Source organism: Berghia stephanieae, chromosome 13 (assembly GCF_034508935.2).
Source record: "Berghia stephanieae isolate SIO BIC M18660-M18661 chromosome 13, UCSD_Bste_1.3, whole genome shotgun sequence".
In the NCBI taxonomy this organism is placed as follows: Eukaryota; Metazoa; Mollusca; class Gastropoda; order Nudibranchia; family Aeolidiidae; genus Berghia; species Berghia stephanieae.
In genome coordinates, this window is record NC_088372.1 from 3875955 (window position 1) to 3896431 (window position 20477).

General features: G+C 34.5%; 1 protein-coding gene across 3 annotated transcripts in view; it reads right to left on the reverse strand.

Annotated features, from left to right (window-relative positions):
• Window positions 1–9492: 9492 nt before the first annotated feature.
• LOC144958957 (uncharacterized) overlaps window positions 9493–20477 on the reverse strand; it is a 54847-nt gene continuing 43862 nt past the window's right edge. For all 3 annotated transcript variants that reach the window (XM_078891255.1, XM_078891253.1, XM_078891254.1), the window contains exons 4-5: window positions 13957–14074; window positions 9493–9858 (exon numbers count right to left, since the gene is read on the reverse strand). In XM_078891255.1, coding sequence (XP_078747381.1) covers window positions 9646–9858; window positions 13957–14074 — 331 coding nt within the window. In that variant the 3' untranslated portion in view covers window positions 9493–9645. The remainder of the gene's footprint in view (window positions 9859–13956; window positions 14075–20477) is intronic.

Consider the following 20477-nt stretch of genomic DNA (forward strand, 5'->3'; position numbering starts at 1 on the left):
AAATAGAAATGTATTTTTTACAGATAGATAAACAGATAACTTGATTTCCTTTTATCATTTAAAGTCAGTTTGAAAGTTCGTTGAGTCAAACATCATAAAATACGTACCGACGACACTAACACTGTAAAAAGTTGTCAGTTTGGCGTTTTTACGACAGGAAGAACAATCAAAAGTTGGCAGATGGCGTTTGACCATTGTTTTGATTTGTGAAGTATTGAAAGTAGTGCAACGCAGTCCGAGGGTTTTGTTTCTATTAGGGTTAGCTCGAGATCGGAGGATTTTTTTTTCTATAAGGGTTAGTCATAAGTCTTAGTAAAGGTGCTAGGGTGTTTGTTTTTCCATAAGTTAAGTAAAGGGGAGACATTCCAAAAGTTCCCCAGTATTCTTTCAATTTGTATATTCACCGTTGATTTTTTTGTCAGGTATTTATTTATTCAATTTGTCATCATATAGAAGCATTTAAAAATTCTAGAACAAGCCTTGATAGATTTGTTAAGGTTTAAAATTTCCTAATTTGACCATTGTTTTGATTTTCGGCCGCCATTGTGATTTGTGAATTATTGAAAGGTAGTGCAAAGCAGTCCGAGGTTGTTTTTTTTTCTATTAGAGTTAGCTCGAGATCGGAGGATTTTTTTTTCTATTAGGGTTAGTCATAAGTCTAAGTAAAGTTGCTAAGGTGTTTGTTTATCCTATTAGGGTTAATTAAAAAAATATACGGCGCACAACTCTACTGAAAGATTTGAAAATTAGAAATGTATTTTTTTTTACAGATAGATAAACAGATAACTTGATTTCCTTTTATAATTGATTAATTAATGTAAATGTTGTTGCTCGAAGCTCGAAGAAATGAATAATCATGTGAAATTGAATATAAGCTTCAATTTAATTACAAAAACAGATCAACTAAACGTTTCGGGTTTCCCCTTTATCAACAAAACAGGGTGAATGAAATACCACAGATGAATGAGATAATGTGGTAGTGGCGTAGTTAAGATGAATAAACAAAACATTGGTTGGCAGGAAATTAGTATGCTCCTTTGTAAGGAAGCACGAATTAAAATAGAATCCTAGGTATTTCTAAAAGGTGCGCAATAAATAAAGTGAAAAGAGGCGAGGCGGGGAGGAACTGTGTAATTCATTTTAGAAAGTGAAATATAAAAGACTGTTGTTGGAAAATAAATACAATGGAATTGAAAATAAATACAAAAAATAATAAATAAGTGATGTCGGTATAAGTATAAATCATTAGTGACAGCAGCAGGAAGTCATCTGTGATGTTTCATTCATCCTGTTTTGTTGATAAAGGTGAAACCCAAAACGTTCATTTGATCTGTTTTTGTAATCAAATTGAAGCTTACATTCAATTTCACATTATTATTTATTTGTATTCACTTAATTACTTTAAGGATTTCAGATCTACACTAAGTTTTCAACAGTTGTCATCTATTTATGACATCAAGTATTATTATTGCCCCTTTGATGCTTTCAATGTGATGGTTTCGGGTGGATAATACCCAGGTTTAAATTATGGCCACACCCTCAACTCTATCTGTCCAGTATAAACATCAATACAGAATTTCCTGAGTGAGGAGCTGTCCGATTGGCTTTTTCATCAAATAGTGGCATTCATAATGATATCATTCACTTGATCACATTAAGGTATTCGGATTTACATAAATTTTAAATAAGTTTCACCAATTAACAATATCAACTAATATGACTGCTAATATTACTGTCGTTTTTTATGCTATCGATGTGATAATTATTGCCCTGGGAAATATTTAGTTAAACGTTACCGGCAAACTGGCAATGGGAGTGATCTATATTCATGTTTTTGTCCAACCTATTCATCGATCACATGAATTTTTGCTGTACAACGATTGGAGTTTTCTCAATGTATCTAAACACGCTGCTTTGTTTATGAACGTTGTAAACATAACCATATATCATGCTAACCAAAATGACCAATTGTAACGTTGGTTATTCTTAAAATGTGAACACTTTTCACTCTGTGGGTCATTTTGAGCACCCTTTGCAATGTGACCAATGACCTCGAGCACATGGGAATGTAATATAGATCGTACCCATTGTTTCTGTCTAGCTTCTAGCCCGAACAAACCAAAAATAGATATAGTATTATGATGGAATACTTGATACTGTTCACGTCTGCTTCAGATTATCATTTGACCTCAGGATTAAAGTGGTCAAGACACCCATTTGAATTATGTGAAAACTCTCAGTTTTACCAATCAACATCCAAAACATGATCTCCAGAGTACTGTACTACTGTACTGTAAGGTAAGTTCTCGATCCCAGGACCGGGGAGACATTCCGAAAGTTTCTCATTCCCAGTATTCTTTCAATTTGTATTTTCACCGTTGATCTTTTGTCAGGCGTTTATTTATTCAATTTTTCATCTTATAGAAGCATTTTAAAACTCTAGAACAAACCTTGATAGATTTGTGAAAGTTTAAAATTTCCTAATTTGACTATTGTTTTGATTCTCGGCCGCCATTTTGTGAAGTAATGAAAAGTAGTGCAAAGCAGTCCGAGGGTTTTTTCTATTAGGGTTAGCTCGAGATCGGAGGATTTTAAAAAATTAGGGTTAGCTATAAGTCTTAGCAAAAAAATATTATTTGAGTTGTTTCCTTTTGTATGAGCTTTCGGAAAGCCTCCCCGGGAGCGTCTTTCAACTCTGCTCACGTCTGCTACTTCAGGTTTATTTTCGCAGTTGATTTTCTTACCACAACATGTTTTCACACACGGACAACTGTGTGTTGCTGTGTCACGGGTCAAAAGCTATAGTGGCTTACACTTCATGTTGGGCCACACAGTTAAATCAACAGAGGATGTACCAAGTTACACAGACAACTTTGTTTACCAATCTGCCCTAATTAAATGATGGTGGGTACAATATCGAATGAAAATAGTTCTTTCCCCGCGAAATTACGGGCTTTTTACTAGTAGAAAAAAATATTAAAATCCAGATGTGACTACCCAAACCATGGAATAAAACCCCACTTTATTCATCAACATCGGAATATACGTTAAAAAGTTATGGGTTTTTAAAGTTTCAAAACTAGGTGGGTATTTTTTTGATGATTTGTGAAAAAAGACATAAAGGAAGAAAAAGGTGGCTTTGTTTACAGAGATGGCGCTTTGCAGTGAAACAAACTAGCAGGCACATAATCGGTTTCGAATATCAGACCTGCATAAAGGTACACGTCGACTCTCGCCCATTTTTGGCGTGAAATATAATGTTGATAATTGATTTTGAAGTCAAGATCATGAAACTAAATTTGATTTGAATTGCTTCGGACCAAAAGAAGGAATGGGTGTATTTTAAAAAAAAACTTTGTTAATGTTGTTCATTATTATGGTCACCGTTGTTTGTATCGGAGTCAAATGTGTAAGTGTGAGTGACGGAGAGAGAGAGAGAGAGAGAGAGAGAGAGAGAAAGAAAGAGAGACAGAGAGACAGAGAGAGAGAGGGAGAGAGAGAGAGAGAGAGAGAGAGAGAGAGAGAGAGGGTTTAGAAGGGTTAGTCAGTAAGAGAGAATGAAGAAAACGGAATGGTGAGAAGTATGAAGGCTTGAGGAAGCAAAATGATTTCTTTCAAATTAAAGTTTGTTTTTCATTGTTGAAAGATCGAGTTGTTTGTAATAATTCCTAATCTTCAACAACCTTTTTTGGGCTCAATTTTTATTTTTCTGTCGTTTGTTTTTAATTTAAATTTAATATCGGAACTTGTTTCAATTCGGCATAACACTGAATAGATGCGGGAGTTCACATTTAAAAACATGCATTATGCTGTGATAAATAGACGTTTTAAACAACCCATTTGTTTGTAGAAGGTACCGCCTCTACAGATGTTGCTAAATTCAACCGGAAAATGTGTGTTCAAATGACGTCACACCCTTCATTAGATGTGTACTTGCCTTTAGCAATGCTGGAATGAGATAATTTTCTCATTTTGGACCCTCTATTTGGAACGCCTTACCGCAGAGCATTTGTGAAAAAGATTCTTTGTCTATTTTTAAACGTTCTCTTAAAACATATCTGAATCTTGGCGCTGGTCTCCGGCGACTGCAGACGTGTTTTGGTAGTGCTCTGTGTTTTCACAAGTTTTATTGGATATTTTTACAATTCTTATTTATAAAAGTGACACTTTATTTTTACAATGGCTGTGATTTATTCCTGTGCAATAGTTATCATATTTTTATTGTAATCAAATGTCTTTAGCCGGTATTTTTAGAAATAATCTGTTAAGCCAAACCTGTGTTCCCCCATTTTATTCGTATTCAACATCCACGCTTCGTTTACTGAGACCAGAACCCCCCCCCCCCCTCCACCACCGGTTGACACATCGTTCATCAAGCCGAGAAAAAGGGGGAGGAAAGGAGGAATCAAAACAAAATTCGGACGTCGACACAATCGTCCTTTCTTGCCTTGCGTTGTGACTGGAAATGTGCGCTCAGTGAAAAATAAAATAGATGAACTGTGCTCACTGTGTCGTCTTTGCTGCGATTATAGACAAGCCTCTATTATATGTAAAACAGAGTCCTGGTTGACACCCAACACACCATCATCTGTCGTCGAAATCGACAACTATTCTCTACACCGGATCGATAGAGAGACAGTTCAAACAAAAAACCGGGCGGTGGTGTGTGCGTATACATAAACAATAATTGGTGTCACCCCAACAATATAAATAATATCTCGTCAATTTCGAACAACAACATAAAACCTTTGACAGTGGGTGCACGGCTATATTACTTACCTAGAGAATTTTCTAAAGTCAACATAACGACAGTTTACACCCCCCCCCCCCGCCAGTGCCGATGCAAATGTTGCCATGGAAACTCTAAGTCATGTGGAAAATGAAAAAAGCAAATCGCCTGCCTGTGTTTTTCTTGTGACTGGCGATTTTAATCATTGCAATAATATAATAATTCCTGGACTTTCACAATTTGTTCAGTGCTTTACTCGTGACAAATCGACCATCGACTTATTTTTCTGTAATGTTGACAAGTCCTACAAATGTTTTCCAAGAGCTCCACTCGGTTCATCGGACCACAATATGTTATTATTATTACCTATATATCGCCCTGTCATCAAACGTTGTAAGCCAGTAGTGAAGTGTGTTGAGGTCATGAACGAAAGTGTATGTGAGGAGTTGCGTGCCTGCTTCGAGTGTACCGATTGGAATAATTTTATTGACGCGTGTGAGGGTGTGAATGAACTTAATGATTGTGTGTCCGAGTATATAAAGTTTTGTGAGCAATAAGTGTATGAAAGAAAAGAAGTTAAATGATATCCAAATAACAAACCATGGATAACAAAAGAACTGAAATCCCTTTTAAATGAGATAAAAGCATATATTTATAAATGGTACCAAAGATGAACTAAAGACGAAACAAATAGAAATCAAAGAAGAAATTATTAAATGTAAGGAACGTTACAAAACAAAAGTAGAGAGAAATTTCCAATCAGGCGACATTAAAACAACATGGAAAGGCATGAAAACAATTATCAATTACAATGAAAGCAAATTTAAAGTACCCGACAATATCGATTTAAATGATCTGAACAAATTTTATGCCCGTTTTGACTCTACCAATAATGAATACGAAATTGAACAGACTAAAAATCACTGATAGAGCGTATGAATGATGAATGCGAGAATGAATTCAGTGAATGTGAGACAAAATATATGCTTTCTAGACTGAATGAAAGGAAGGCGGCTGGACCGGATGGTATAAAAGGAAGAATTTTGAAAACCTGTGCGGAACAATTATGCTATATTTATACTTATATTTGTAATGTGTCTTTTTCACGCTCTTCCATCCCTAGTACTTGGAAAACTTCAGAAATAATTCCTGTCCCCAAAAAAGAGAAAGTAAAATCAATGAATGATCTGAGACCTGTCGCTCTCACATCAATTTTCATGAAATATTTTGAAAAACTTATTTTGTTACGAATTAATAACCATGTTAGACCTCTTTTGGACCCCTATCAATTTGCTTACCAAAGTAAACGCAGTGTATAAGATGCCATCTTAGTTTTTACAAATAATATCTACAAACATTTAGACACGCCTAAAAGCTACTGCAGAATTCTTTTTGTTGATTTTTCATCAGCATTTAATACAATTCAGCCCCACCTCCTTGCTCATAAACTTTCTACTTTTAAAATTAATCCTTATATCATCTCCTGGGTGTTAGACTTCCTTACAAGTAGAACACAATATATACAAGTAAAAGGAAATGTCTCCAATAACATTACTATAAATATTGGTGCTCCGCAGGGCTGTGTAATCTCTCCCATGCTCTTTATACAAACGACTGTAAAAGCGCAGATTTAATCATACCCCTTTTAATATTTGCTGACGATACAACTCTACAAGGACTAATTACTAATAATAACGAAATGAATTATAAGAAATAAATAAATAAATTTGTTTCCTGGTGCGACAATAACCACCTTGAATTGGATGTTAGTAAGACCAAAGAATTAATTATAGACTTTAGAAAAGATAAGAATACAAAAGACCATATTAATATTAAAAATGAAAAAGTCGAGCAGGTAGTAGAATACAGATATCTAGGAATCACCATGGACAACAAATTACGGTGGGACGTACATTCCAGTTATGTCAATAGTAAAGTTAATCAAAAAATGTACTTTTTACGGAAATTGTCCCAACTTAACTATTAAAAAACACTTTGTACGCTATTTTATAGGTATGTAATAGAAAGTGTTTTGGTTTTTTGTATTACTGCCTGGGGGGGGGGGGGGTTGGCTTAGCTCAGCAAAAGCTAACTTTGACAGGGTTATTAATAGAGCTAATAAATTTACTACAGGATCCATGTCTTTTAATGATTTATATTCAGAATACTGCTTAAGAAAAATTAGTAATATTTTAGATAATCTAACTCACCCTTTAATTCTTCAGATCACTAAGTCGAACAGAAGTGACCGATTGTTGTCTATACGAACAAAAAGTGAAAGACACCTCCGATCCTTTTTACCTTACAGTTGCAGAATTTTTAATAAGGAAAAGAATTTATGAATTTTGGTCTACGTCTGTTTTAACTTTGAAACCTTTTCTTTAAAATTACTCCATACCCACAATTTTAAAACATCAATTTATAAAATCGCTCACTACAACTTTTCTTTTGACCTTTTTATTCTACATTACGTGCCATGTAATTTATACTATATAATTTTTCTCATTCAATTTAGAATGGTATTATACTGTAACTAATTCTTAGCTTTTTACGGATCTTTTTTTCTTATACGCGTATGTTGACATCAATATACCTTTTCTAAATATTTATATCTTTACACTTTTATAATCTATATGTCCCTTAATTTACACTATGTAATTATTCTTACAGCCTACAATATTATTAAACTATATATACCTATTACCAAATTTTACTTTACCACATTATATTTACGTATATTATGTTTATGTATGTATCATTGTCGGCATTTTATACGTCTGTACAAACAATTCCTTTTGGATGAATAAAGAATAAAGTACATTATTATTTCGATTTTAGTAGATGGTATGAGAAGCAAGATAGGTTTTGTTTGTGTTGTGTGTTGTGTTGTGTGTTATGTGTGTGTGTGTGTGTGTGTGTGTGTGCTTGTGTGTGTAAATGATTATGTTTCAGCCAAAGTATTTGTAATTTAAACGCTTAGAGTCTGGTGTCTCGGAGTTATAGCGCCATATAAGTTTTCAGCATTATTATTATTATTATTATTATTATTATTATTATTATATTATTATTATTATTATTATTATTATTATTATTATTATTATTATTATTATTATTATTATTATTATTATTTTATTTTATCATTATTATTATTATTATTATTATCATTATATATTATTATTATTATTATTAATATTATATTATTATTATTATTATTATTATTATTATTATTTATGTTTTATTTATTATTATTATTATTATTATTATTATTATTTTATGTATTATTATTATATTATTATTATTATTATTATTATTATTATTACTATTAATAAGGGCCACCCCTTACAATGTTACAAAATCGCGGACGTTGAAGCGGATTTCGTAAACCGTAAGTATAAAAAAAATATTCCTTTCTTTCAATCGGAAAGTACTGGGTGGGGTTCCCTACTTCCCATAGTGAGCAGGAAGGAACTTGATGTGTATTCTATCCCCCTGTATCTCTTTTTCAATTACTTTCTATCTTTCCCTTGGAATGAGATTATTTGGTTTTGTCCTGACCCTGACCGGAGTCCTTGCCTAGGAGGGAAACAGTCTAATTCATAGTTATAGTTTTGGGAGGTGATGTTTTTTCCTTGTAAATCATCTCTCTGTTATGTTTTAGTATTTTTCATTTTAAAAATATGATTTATAAACATTTGAGTGTATTCCTCTTAGTGAAATCTTGTGCTGGTGTCTGGGTGAGACTTTTAGGTGATCTCAAACTAAATACTTGGAATCTACATCGGTTTCCTTTTTGAACCAATTTCCTTTTATCTTACCTTTTCTTGTGTGATTTAATTGTAATTCTAGAACTTTTTACTATCCCATTTTCTTTCTTGCAAAGCGTCGTAAAACCTTTAAAGACATGGCAAACATAATTGGAAAGTAGGTGAGACAGAAGGAAAATGTATCGGTGGTGAAGATGGCATTAATGTATTTATGTCCGAAAACATAAATTTAGTTGAAAAACAGGTTTGAATGCAGGCCATCTAAAAGTGCCGACTTCAGGGCCAGTGTCAAAATACAGGCCCCCTACCTTAATACCTTTTAGTTATTTCTTCAGTTCATGCCACCTACTCACGTATTCCTAGACATGTATACACTTACAGAAGTTATCTCTCTATCTCTCTTCTTCTCTTCATCTTGGCTCATCATAATCTAATGATGTGAGCCCGGAGACTTCTATATGTGGGTCTGTCTATGTTTTGTTAAGGGCATTATTTTATTTGCTGTCCCATGACAAATCGTTTTCCTTGAATCCATGTATAAAACATCCCGTAAAAAATGTTTGGATTGTGATGACTCATCCTAATAACACTTAATTATGAAGGACAGGAAAATCAATCAACGAAAACTTTAAACATCATTGAAACAGACACATACACACACACACACACACACACACACACATTTGGAGGGCAGCGTGGCTCAGAGGTACGGTCTTTGCTTCTTACACAAAAGGTACCGAGTTCGACTACCCGCCTCGTTGTGTAGCCTTGAACAAGTCACCTCGCCCTAGCTCACTTTGGGGCGCTGCACTGCGGCTGATGCCCGGGTTATTCCAGTCTTCCCTTGGAATAGATCCTAAAGACAATTTCGTCTTGGGGATGAATAAATGTATTTTTAATTTAATTTTAATTTTATAACATACACACATTCATACATACATACGCATTGATCTAAAAATACACATTCTCATTCAATAAAAAAATAAAAAATAACAAGAATTCATAGATGAATTGATTTTCTTTTTTTCCACATTTATATGTCAATATCTAGGAAACCCACATGTTGTTCCACATTGACACCTACACACTTATTGACAAGTTGACAAGATTTTAAAACATTTTATACGATAATTTTCTAACGTACAATTCAATTTATTGACGATAAAAGAGGCTGTTGTGGGAGCTCTTGTCCTGCATTGAACAATTACGGAAAATTTTATTAATTGCATCTGCTGTCATGGGTGTAACGTCTTTAAATTGATCAACAAAAATTCTTTTATTTGAAAAATATCTAAATTCAAAAACCTTATGGCAATCACCGGCCGGGTCTCTTCTGAATAAATACAGCGTTTTCATTACAGCATGCTGTTGATTAAAAGAAATGTTAGATCTATTAGTTTAACATAAAATCATCCAGTCTAATTTGACATTCATCTCTTTACCATACTCAATCTTATCAAAAGGACTGACATGTTGATTGGTTGAATGACTGATTGATTTAATTATTGTCAGATTAATTGACCAATTGATAACGATGATTATATTTAATTTCAGATTAGCACAATTGTAAGCAATTGGAAACGAAATGCGTCTGTTCATATTAAGTGTATATGTGTTCGCTCACGCGTGAGATCTAGAGAAGAAGATGACACTTAGAGAGAGAGAGAGAGAGAGAGAGAGAGAGAGAGATAGATAGATAGATAGATAGATAGATAGAGAGAGAGAAAGAGAGAGAGAGAGAGAGAGAGAGAGAGAGATTAGATAGAAGTGAAATATATGTTCAATGTTGGAATTATCATAAAATGTAATTCTTCTTTAAGTACCAAGTCTGCGCCAAGGTAAGTGATCATGGTACGCCATTCATCTCTTATCGATAACCTCAAAAAACTAATATTACTTTGCTCTTTCTTTGTCACCCAGCTGTTCAAATTATTCAAATATGCTATAACAAGTGTAACTAAATGACAAATTGCCATATTTATGGACAATAAAGATCTTTATATTTTTATTAAAACTAAAACATGCAAGATGACCACCTGTAACAAGCTAATCTCATTGCTCGCTCGCTCGCCTGACTCAAACCCACATTAATTCGTCATTTAACACTATTTACAAAGATAGTGTCCACTCTTGTCTCGGAATAAAAAAATACTTTCAACATGACCAGCTTATTTCTAACTTGACACAAATTATATCAACATAATTTTAGTGGCCATTCTCGCCTCTGGTATAATTTCACTTCACTTCCCAAGTGGCCCCTATACCCCGACTGACCAATTGGTAACATACAGTCAACTGACTGACACCTTTCCCTCTGATCCCAGCAAAATCCGCACCGTTTCCTATTATACATGATTATTGTTTGTTTGTCAATTTAAAAAAAATCACGCTATAATCTGTGGGATATAAATCTGTATATTTCCAATTTGTTATTGCCAATTGTGCAAGGCATGATTTACAATCCCCATTTTAGATAACACCCCTCCTATCTCAGAAAAAAAGTCAGAAATAGTGATACTAAAACCACCAAAGGTACAACAACTTTCATTTACTCCACAAGTTTTCAACTTTTTAATGTTCTATGTTGATTGGAGATATTTATCTATAGAGCTAACAATTTAGATAACGCCGTCAAAACAATCGACTGACAGAACTTGGTAAAACACGTGCTCCTACCTTTGACAGCGCACTTTTCGTAGCTAAATATAGTTTAAAAAAAAACATAAATATGTGTTCTTAGGTAGCAAAGGAAGTAAACAGTCATAAATATTCGATCACGGATCAAATACTGTCCAGATCGTCGAGGGCGTCAATCAATTCTATTGAGAAACTATCTTCGTCACTAGCTCTTCCCTTTTTCATCTCTTTTCAAGCAGCGTCTACTTCATCTCGTATAATCTGCGGTACACATTTTAACAGTAGAGGTTTCTATATCCAAGCACGCCCCTCATTTGTCACCCGTGTAAAGCTTTTTAGGTATACTGTTTAAAGTTCTAATATTCCGTTGTTGTCGAAAAGTATATTACCGTTTGCGTCTTTAACGCACTTCCTTGCATGGCTGGTCTTTTCAACTTATATCTTGTATTGACTGGTAGAATTGGTTGGTGTTAGATTGTTTTGGTCCTTCATTTCTGTGACATTCATGTTCAATATAATCTTCCTTTGCTCTCTTATACTCATGTTTTATACTTTTATTAGCTTCTTTATACTGTTTTATTCTTTCATCCATCAATTTCAAGATCTTATCATCCATATATATATATATATATATATATATATATGTATATATATATATATATGTATATATCCTCTCCTCTTCAATCTTGACACAACATTCCAGATGATCCCCCTCCCCATCAGCCTTGTTACAACATACTAGACGATCCTCCTACCTCCTCTTCAATCTGTTCACAATATTCCAGATGATTCACAACTAACCTTTTCAAAATTGTCACACCATTTAAGATGACCGCCTCCTTTTCTTTATATTTTCAATCTTGCCACAACATGCCACATGACGATCTTAAACATTACATTTTCAATCTTGCCACAACATGACACATGACGATCTTAAACATTACATTTTCAATATTGCCACAACATGACACATGACGATCTTAAACATTACATTTTCAATCTTGCCACAACATGACACATGACGATCTTAAACATTACATTTTCAATCTTGCCACAACATACCACATGACGATATTAAACATTACATTTTCAATCTAGCCACAACATGCGACATGTCGCTCTTAAACATTTCATTTTCAATCTAGCCACAACATGCCACATGACGATCTTAAACATTTCATTTTCAATCTTGCCACAACATGCCACATGACGATATTAAACATTACATTTTCAATCTTGCCACAACATACCAGATGACGCTCTAAACATTGCATTTTCAATCTTGCCACAACATGCTACCCACCTGACCCTTCATTATCTTCAATCTTGCGACAACATGCCACATGATGATCTTAAACATTACACTTTCAATCTTGCCACAACATGCCACCTGACCCTTCATTATCTTCAATCTTGCCACAACATGCCACATGACGATCTTAAACATTACATTTTCAATCTTGCCACAACATGACACATGACGATATTAAACATTACATCTTCAATCTTGCCACAACATGCCACATGACGATCTTAAACATTACATTTTCAATCTTGCCACAACATGCCACCTGACCCTTCATTATCTTCAATCTTGCCCAAACATGCCAGGTGACCCCCTTTCCCAGATTCATCCTCACACAAAATGTCAGACGACCTCCCCTCATCCATTTCAACCTTGACACTACATGCCACATGACCACTTTCCTCCTCTTCACACATTTTCACAACATGTCATATGACGCTCCCCTCCTCATCGCTCTTGCCACATGTTTCAACAATCTAGCCATCTTGCCAGCTGGCAGTGCACAAGGTGTCAAAATCATTTACAATAACAGCATATACAGTGCACAATTTAAAAAGAATAGAAAATAGTCAACCCGACTAGTATATCATTTTCTTTTTAGTAAAACATATGAATGCTAGCTAAGTCAAAGAATTCGAGGGTTTCATATTTTGATATAGAGAGTAATTCGAGAATTACCCAGCCAAACAACTTTGATGTAAACAAAAGATAGGCTTTGATTTCAATTTTTGCTCAACTATCGTCTTATACATTTCAATCTGTTAAATGAAAATCTTACACGCAGTCATTTTTCTGTTCCAGCGTTTTACATACAAAATTAATAATGTACTTATCTTTTTTTACGTTATTTGACGGTATAGCACATTGTTACATTCGTTTTATTTTTTTGTTTTAAACTTGTCGCTTGAGGAATGTTCAAGTAGAAACTAATTATATTTCCACTTCTTATCATAATTTTAAAAGAATACATTTCAAGAGGTCTGTCTGTAACTTGCACTGATGCAAAGTCATTTTAAAAATTTAACTGTCGGTTGTAAATAAAGATCTGAACAAGTGTGTATGAAAGATGGCAGACGAAGCAAGAGAGAAAAATACAAGAAAAAAAAATAATCCCAACAATTCAGTCTACCTCGATTGGGAATCGAACATCAGACCACCTGGTTTCTCTCTTCGATAGTGGCGGTGCTGCATTTTAATCGCAGTTTGCACCATGTCTTATTGTTTCCACCAAGCGAGCAGTGACAACGATGGCCATTTTGGGTCTCTTGATGAATTTCAGCTAACTTTTAGCACTATTACAATGTCCGAAACGGCGTAAAGCCATGTAATCATTCACTCATGAATAGAATGGCGAAATTTGTTTAAAATTTCTTCATCAACAAGAAACCAACAACAGGATTAAGGTTTCCGTACCTTCATCACCAGTCCGCCCCCAGTAATTTACACAATCGTTTGACTACATTATTACAAGAAGAGACAAAATACCGAATCATTAATCTCCAAATAATGTGAACACTTACCTCCCATCCTTCCAACTCTTGACCCTTATAGGAGTAACAGCCTTTAAAGGATTTGTTGGGATCATAAAAGAACCTGCATCTGTCGACCCTTCTTGTAAAATCCTTTACTGTGCCTGGTCTGTGGACAACATAAATATATCATCTTATTCTAAAAGATGGCACAATTGAATCAACTGTGTAGATAATACAAGTCTAGAGTACTATTTTATTGTTCAAAGATCACGGGTTGCACTTTCAAAGTTTTAAACATTGAAAATTTGCAAGAATGCATCACGGGTTGTGTCATGATATATTCCAATCCCCTCAACTTTCCCAGGATTGTAAATACATCAGTACACAATTTCAATACAAACTATCGCAGCGTCGTCGCAATGTGTTAATCTTTATAGCCATGGGCACAATTAAAAGGGGCCATGTGTGATGTCAACTGCAATTAGACTTTCAATTCTCACCCATATGTGAATGTGTGCGATAACGTAACCAACCTAGAACATGTGCTAAAACTGGCAGTAACCAACCTAATTAGACATTCACGAGAGTACGGACGCTACATTTACGACACCCAGAACACGATTGGTCTACAGAAAACAACCAATAATAAACCAGGGATGCCAAAACCCTGGAATATTGTTGGCCCTTTGAGATTCTCCAACTCCCAACAGACACCCTTATATGCTTTGACTGGGGAGAAAACAGCTTCTCTCGAATTTCATCTACTTTGAGCTCACTGCTCTATAGGGAGCCGAAAGTTCTTACATAGCGAGAACATGTGTGCTCGAGGGTCAGTGATATATTTACATTGTGTTACCATTAATTCAAATTTTAAACTAGTGTGTAGGAGTGATAATTGGATAAGTCCAACCACCTTGGACCTTATTGAAAAGAGGAGAACAAGGAAGGAACAATTGAATGCAAGCCGAACAAGGGCTTCAAGACTGGATGCACAAGAGCAGTATCGCGCCATAGCTAAGGAAGTCAAAAGATCTGTGAAGAAAGACAAGGAAGCATTCATGAACAGACTTGCAGAGAAAGCAAAAGCAGCAGCGACAGGAGGACACATGAGGATTCTTTATCAAACTACCAAGACACTTGCTGGAAAATATGGGAAACCAGAGATACCAGTCAAAGACAAAGATGGAAAAACTATTTTTGGAAAAGAGGGTCAATCTGAACGATGGAGGGAACATTTCAACTGCCTTCTAAACAGATCACCACCAGACAACCAGTCAGAAATTTTGCCTGCAAGGATTGAGCTACCAATTAGCTGTGATCCACCATCGATAGCAGATATTGTTGGTGCCATTAACAAGATGAAAAGGGGAAAGCTGCTGGACCAGACCAGATTCCACCGGAGGCTCTAAAAGTTGATGCGGAAAGAAATGCTGAGGCCCTGCACCCACTATTTGAGAGAATCTGGAATGACGGGATATTCCCAAAGGATTGGAAGGAAGGACATCGTATCAAGCTTCCAAAGAAAGGGGACCTCAGTAATTATAATAATTATCGAGGCATCACTCTTCTTTCTATCCCAGGAAAGGTTTTCAATCGTATTATTTTAGAGAGAATTAAGAATTCAACAGATGCTAAACTGCGGGACGAACTGGCAGGTTTTCGGAAAAACCCGTTCAACCACCGACCAGATTGCCTCTCTGCGAGTCATAGTGGAACAGTCTACAGAATGGAACTCTCCTCTTATTGTCAACTTTCTGGATTACAAGAAGGCTTTCGACAGTATTAACAGAGCAACATTGTGGAAAATTCTGGTACATTATGGACTCCCTCAAAAGATAGTAAACCTCATTAAGGAAATGTAAGAAGGATCAAGTTGCAGGGTTGTACATGAAGATCAGCTTATTGACAGCTTTGAAATTAAGACTGGTGTCAAGCAGGGATGCTTGCTCTCACCATTCCTGTTCATCCTTGCCATTGATTGGCTAATGAAGGAAACCTCTAAAGGGAGAAAAAATGGGATACAGTGGACCCTCTGGACACAGTTGGATGATTTGGATTTTGCAGATGATCTGGCTCTTTTGTCCCACGCCCAGGACCAGATGCAAGCAAAAACCACAATTATAAACAGCCTCTCGGAATCAATTGGTCTAAGAATTCACCCTGCAAAGTCAAAGGGCTTGAGGATAGGTACGCGTAAAAGGGAGCAGATCAAAGTAAAAGATCAGGAACTCGAAGATATAGACATTATCTGCTGTCTCGGAAGTATAATTTGCAAGGATGTAGGCACGGAATCAGAGGTGAAAGCAGGAATAGGAAAGGCACAGGCTGCATTCACATCTTTGAATAGAGTTTGGAGAACTAAAGATATCTCCCTTTGACTAAAGCTAAGACTTTTCAACTCAAACGTGAAGTCTGTCCTACTGTATGGATGTGAAACTTGGAACGCATCACAGGCATGTTAAAGAAAAATGAATAGTTTTGTGATAGGGGATGAAGATTAATACTCAAAGTATCCATTTAATGAATTAAAACCAGCACTTATTCTTTGGCAAATTATTTGTTGACTTGTTACTGTATGAGGCAATTCTGTTGATTTATATTAAAATACTTTTTTACGGGGATTAATACCTACCTTTTGAACCTACCTTCCCTATACAATGTGCGAATACACTACTACAACTTCTATTACATATTTTTTAAAATCTAAAACATTCTCTTACTATCAGTCAATTGTCAGTAGTTTTTTCGACAATAAAAGGGAAATAAAGCGGGACCCGACGCTAGTCTATACGAAACTATTTGACTCCTATCTTACCTATCTCCTTCCTTGCCACCCTCCTACATAGACAGGTTGAAATCCATATCATAGGAAGAGAGATTACAAATTCTAGATCTCCAGAGTATGATCTATAGAAGGCTTAATGGGGATTAATCCAGCTACATAATACTGTTTAATTTCTGTAAGATTTTGATCCAACAGTCATTTCTACATTCTCTCCTTACAGGAGGTGATGAATTAAATATTTATATTTCAATGTGTAAAACAACATTTAGACGATTTTATTTAGTTTATCGCTTAGTTAAAATCTGTGATGGTTTTGAATTCAAAAGAATAAAGAAATCGCAGGTTTTATTGATCAGTTTAAGAAAATGATCGGCATAGAATTGAATTTATTAAGAATATCTTTAATCATAACCAAAATCCACCCATATGTGAATATTTTGTAGTGGATAGGTATTGAAGGATGTTATCATTATTAGCCTTTAGAAGAAAGAAAATATATTTTAATAATAATAATAATAATAATAATAATAATAATAATAATAATAATAATAATAATAATAAAATAATAATAATAATAATAATAATAATAATAATAATAATAATAATAATAATAATAGATGGTATTTGTATAGCGCATTTTCAAAAACATATAATGCTCAATGCGCCCTACTTTGGTTGAAAAAAAATGCATCTCATGTGTCTCAAATCATAAGCACCCCCCTTACACACACACAGATATACACACACACACATACACACATACACACGAAGACACAATTGAATATGCACACATAGTGTTATAATCATATTATAGTATGTCTCAGATTAGAAATAGGGAGAAGGGAAAAGGAAATGATTTGTTTTTGATTTATTGGAAGACTCTTCAACAGTCGTAACGTCACTTCCTTCCTAATGACGCATGGTAACTTAGTAACACTGGCTCTAAACTATCAGGACAATGGCGGACGCCAGTATGAGATATTTCTACGGCGAGCATAAAAGCGTATCCAGAGGAAAAAACCCCATAAATTTGATCATGTTTTGAGTTTTACACATTCTGATCACAAGGCATATGAAAAGTTCTAGCAAACTTGAAGAATAAAAAGTAATGATTTTCTTTGTTTAGAACAAAGATGGCCGCCATTTACGGGCCGCGTGACATCAGACTACTGAATCAATTTAATAGCTGGTTGTTCTCTGATAGTCCTTTGGATAGTATTCCAAACACGGGGTCACATGACAGAAAGGAATCACCCGCCAAAACAATTGTATTTAAAAAGAAGAACTAAAGGTTTATTTTTATCAGATGATGACAGTGATTTGGAAGTTGTGAAGGTATGTAATAGTTATTTGAAATTAAAAAGTAGGCAGGGACAACATTTATAACACATCATTGCCATTTTTAAATTCAATACTCTCTCTAGCTTGATGGAAGAAAGTATACCCGAATCTCTTGATCTTAAAAAAAAATGAGGTAGGATTTAACTAAATTTTGATAATGGTTGTTGTCATCTGAACACCTTGCTCGGAAAATCTCGTATTGCTTCGAAATGTAAGAAATAATGTGTTATTATTCACGATTAAATGGTTTTATGAATTTTATTGGTAATTGCGAAATCAAGTAGTAATACGCCCTCCTTTTTTTTAATTATTATTCCCTCATATTATTCTGCTATGATTTTATATACAGTGTTCAGTTTATATATTGTAAAAAAATGAATGGATTTCTCGCGTGAAAGCCTGATCTCGTCTCGTATTACTACTTAATAGCTTCATGATTACCATTAAACTTAAACTCCGTAAAATTGTTTAATGGTGAATTGTGATACATAATTGTCATCTTAATCATTAATACCATGACATCATAATCATTCGTATAATCGTCATTTTAGTCATTAATATTATTTCTATCGTAATCATTCTTATTATTGTCATCTTAATCATTAATATGATTGACATTATAATCATTCATATTATTGTCATCTTAGTCATTAATCTTAATCTTAATCTAAGCTAAGATCAAAGCGCAGCCTTTGAAACTATAGATCACTCAATATTAATTACACGTTTGTCAAAGACATTTGGTGTATGAGGTAACGCCTTAGAATGGTTTAAGTCTTACATTGACGGGCGTAAACAATCAGTTCCGATAAACAACATAAAATCTAACCTACAAACTTTAAATTATGGAGTATCCCAAGGTTATAGGCCCTCCCCTTTATACTCTCTTTACACAACCAGTGGGAGGAATAATAAGGAAGCATGAGGTCAGCTACCACTTGTATGCATACGACAACCAGGTTTTTAGCTCTGACCATCCGTCTGAATTAGATTCGTTAACTAAAATCCTGGAAATTTGTTTAGAAAATGTAAAAATCTGGATGACTATAAATAGGTTCAAAACGGAAGTTCTTTTGTGTGATCATAAAAATATAATAAAAGTGAGTATAAAAATGCTATTATATACAATTGAAAACAAAAAAATCTATTTTACTGACAGAGAAAGAAATCTGTGTTTAGTTTTACTCTATCCTCTCCATGCATTGCCATATCGATAATTTATGTTAGACTTTATACGTCGAGCTCAGAAGAATTTCACAATTGGCTAATTTTTTTAGAGCAAAAACTATCCAAACCCTCATTTCTTCTTTGATGTTATATAGACTTGATTACTATAACATGCTCATGCATTATATTCCATATGATAATGTTTTCAGCAAACTGCAGCCCATTCAAAATCAAGCGCCAAAATTAATTTTGAAAAGGAAAAAAGTAGGTCTAATAATGTCACGCCTTTGTTTTGGACTTTACATTGGCTCCTTGTTAGATTTAGGATTACGTATAAAATTTCTGTAATGTACTATAATCATCTTAATGAGACTTCTCCAGCCTATATATCACATATGATAAATGTTTACACTCCCTCACGCTTTTTAAGATCAAACTCTTTAATCAAAATTATTTGTTCCTAAAAAGGATCTAAGACCTATGCTGATCGTGTATTTACTCATGCTGTTCCAGCTATCTGGAATTATTTAACATTTATTGTTAGCAGCGGGGTTTTGGACAGTCATCTTTTAAAGAGATATGAAAATCTCATGTAATGAGAAGCTCGCTAGATTAAATAAAACATCCTATATTTTGTCAGATATGTATTTGTTACATCTGAATTCTCATGACATAAAATAATCTCTCTTCATCTGCCATTATTGTTAAATGTCAAATTAATCATTAATATTATTGCCATCATAATCATTCATATTATTGTCCTCTTAGTAATTAATATTATTTTCATCTTATGCATTAATTAATTATAAATGTTCACCCGTGCCCCATGGTAACGAGAAAAAGATGGAATTTGAAAAGTTCCATCACATTAATTCAATCAATCGTTGCCACCAATATTTGTAAATATCTATCAATTGTGACTCATCGTTTCCAAAAGCTGATATGCCGACCGGCTTGTGCGGCTATGTGGTCTTGTGGTATGAAACTCTCTTTCGGATCGGAAGGATCTGAGTTTGAGCATCGCTCGGCGGATAGTTGAGTCACGGTATTCAGGTGTAAAATGAGAACAGCGTTTCGTCTCTGTCCCAAAAAAATGATAAATAGCCTAACAGGCTTCATGTCCCGTCGTCCTAAATGTTGAGAGTTACTGTTGGCCATGGTTCTCTTGTAAAGCGCTTTGAGCACGTTTAATGGATATTACTTTATATAAAAGCTCGATTCAATTTATGCTGACGCAGCTTTGTATTGAACGTAAAAATCTTATTTGACGTTTCTG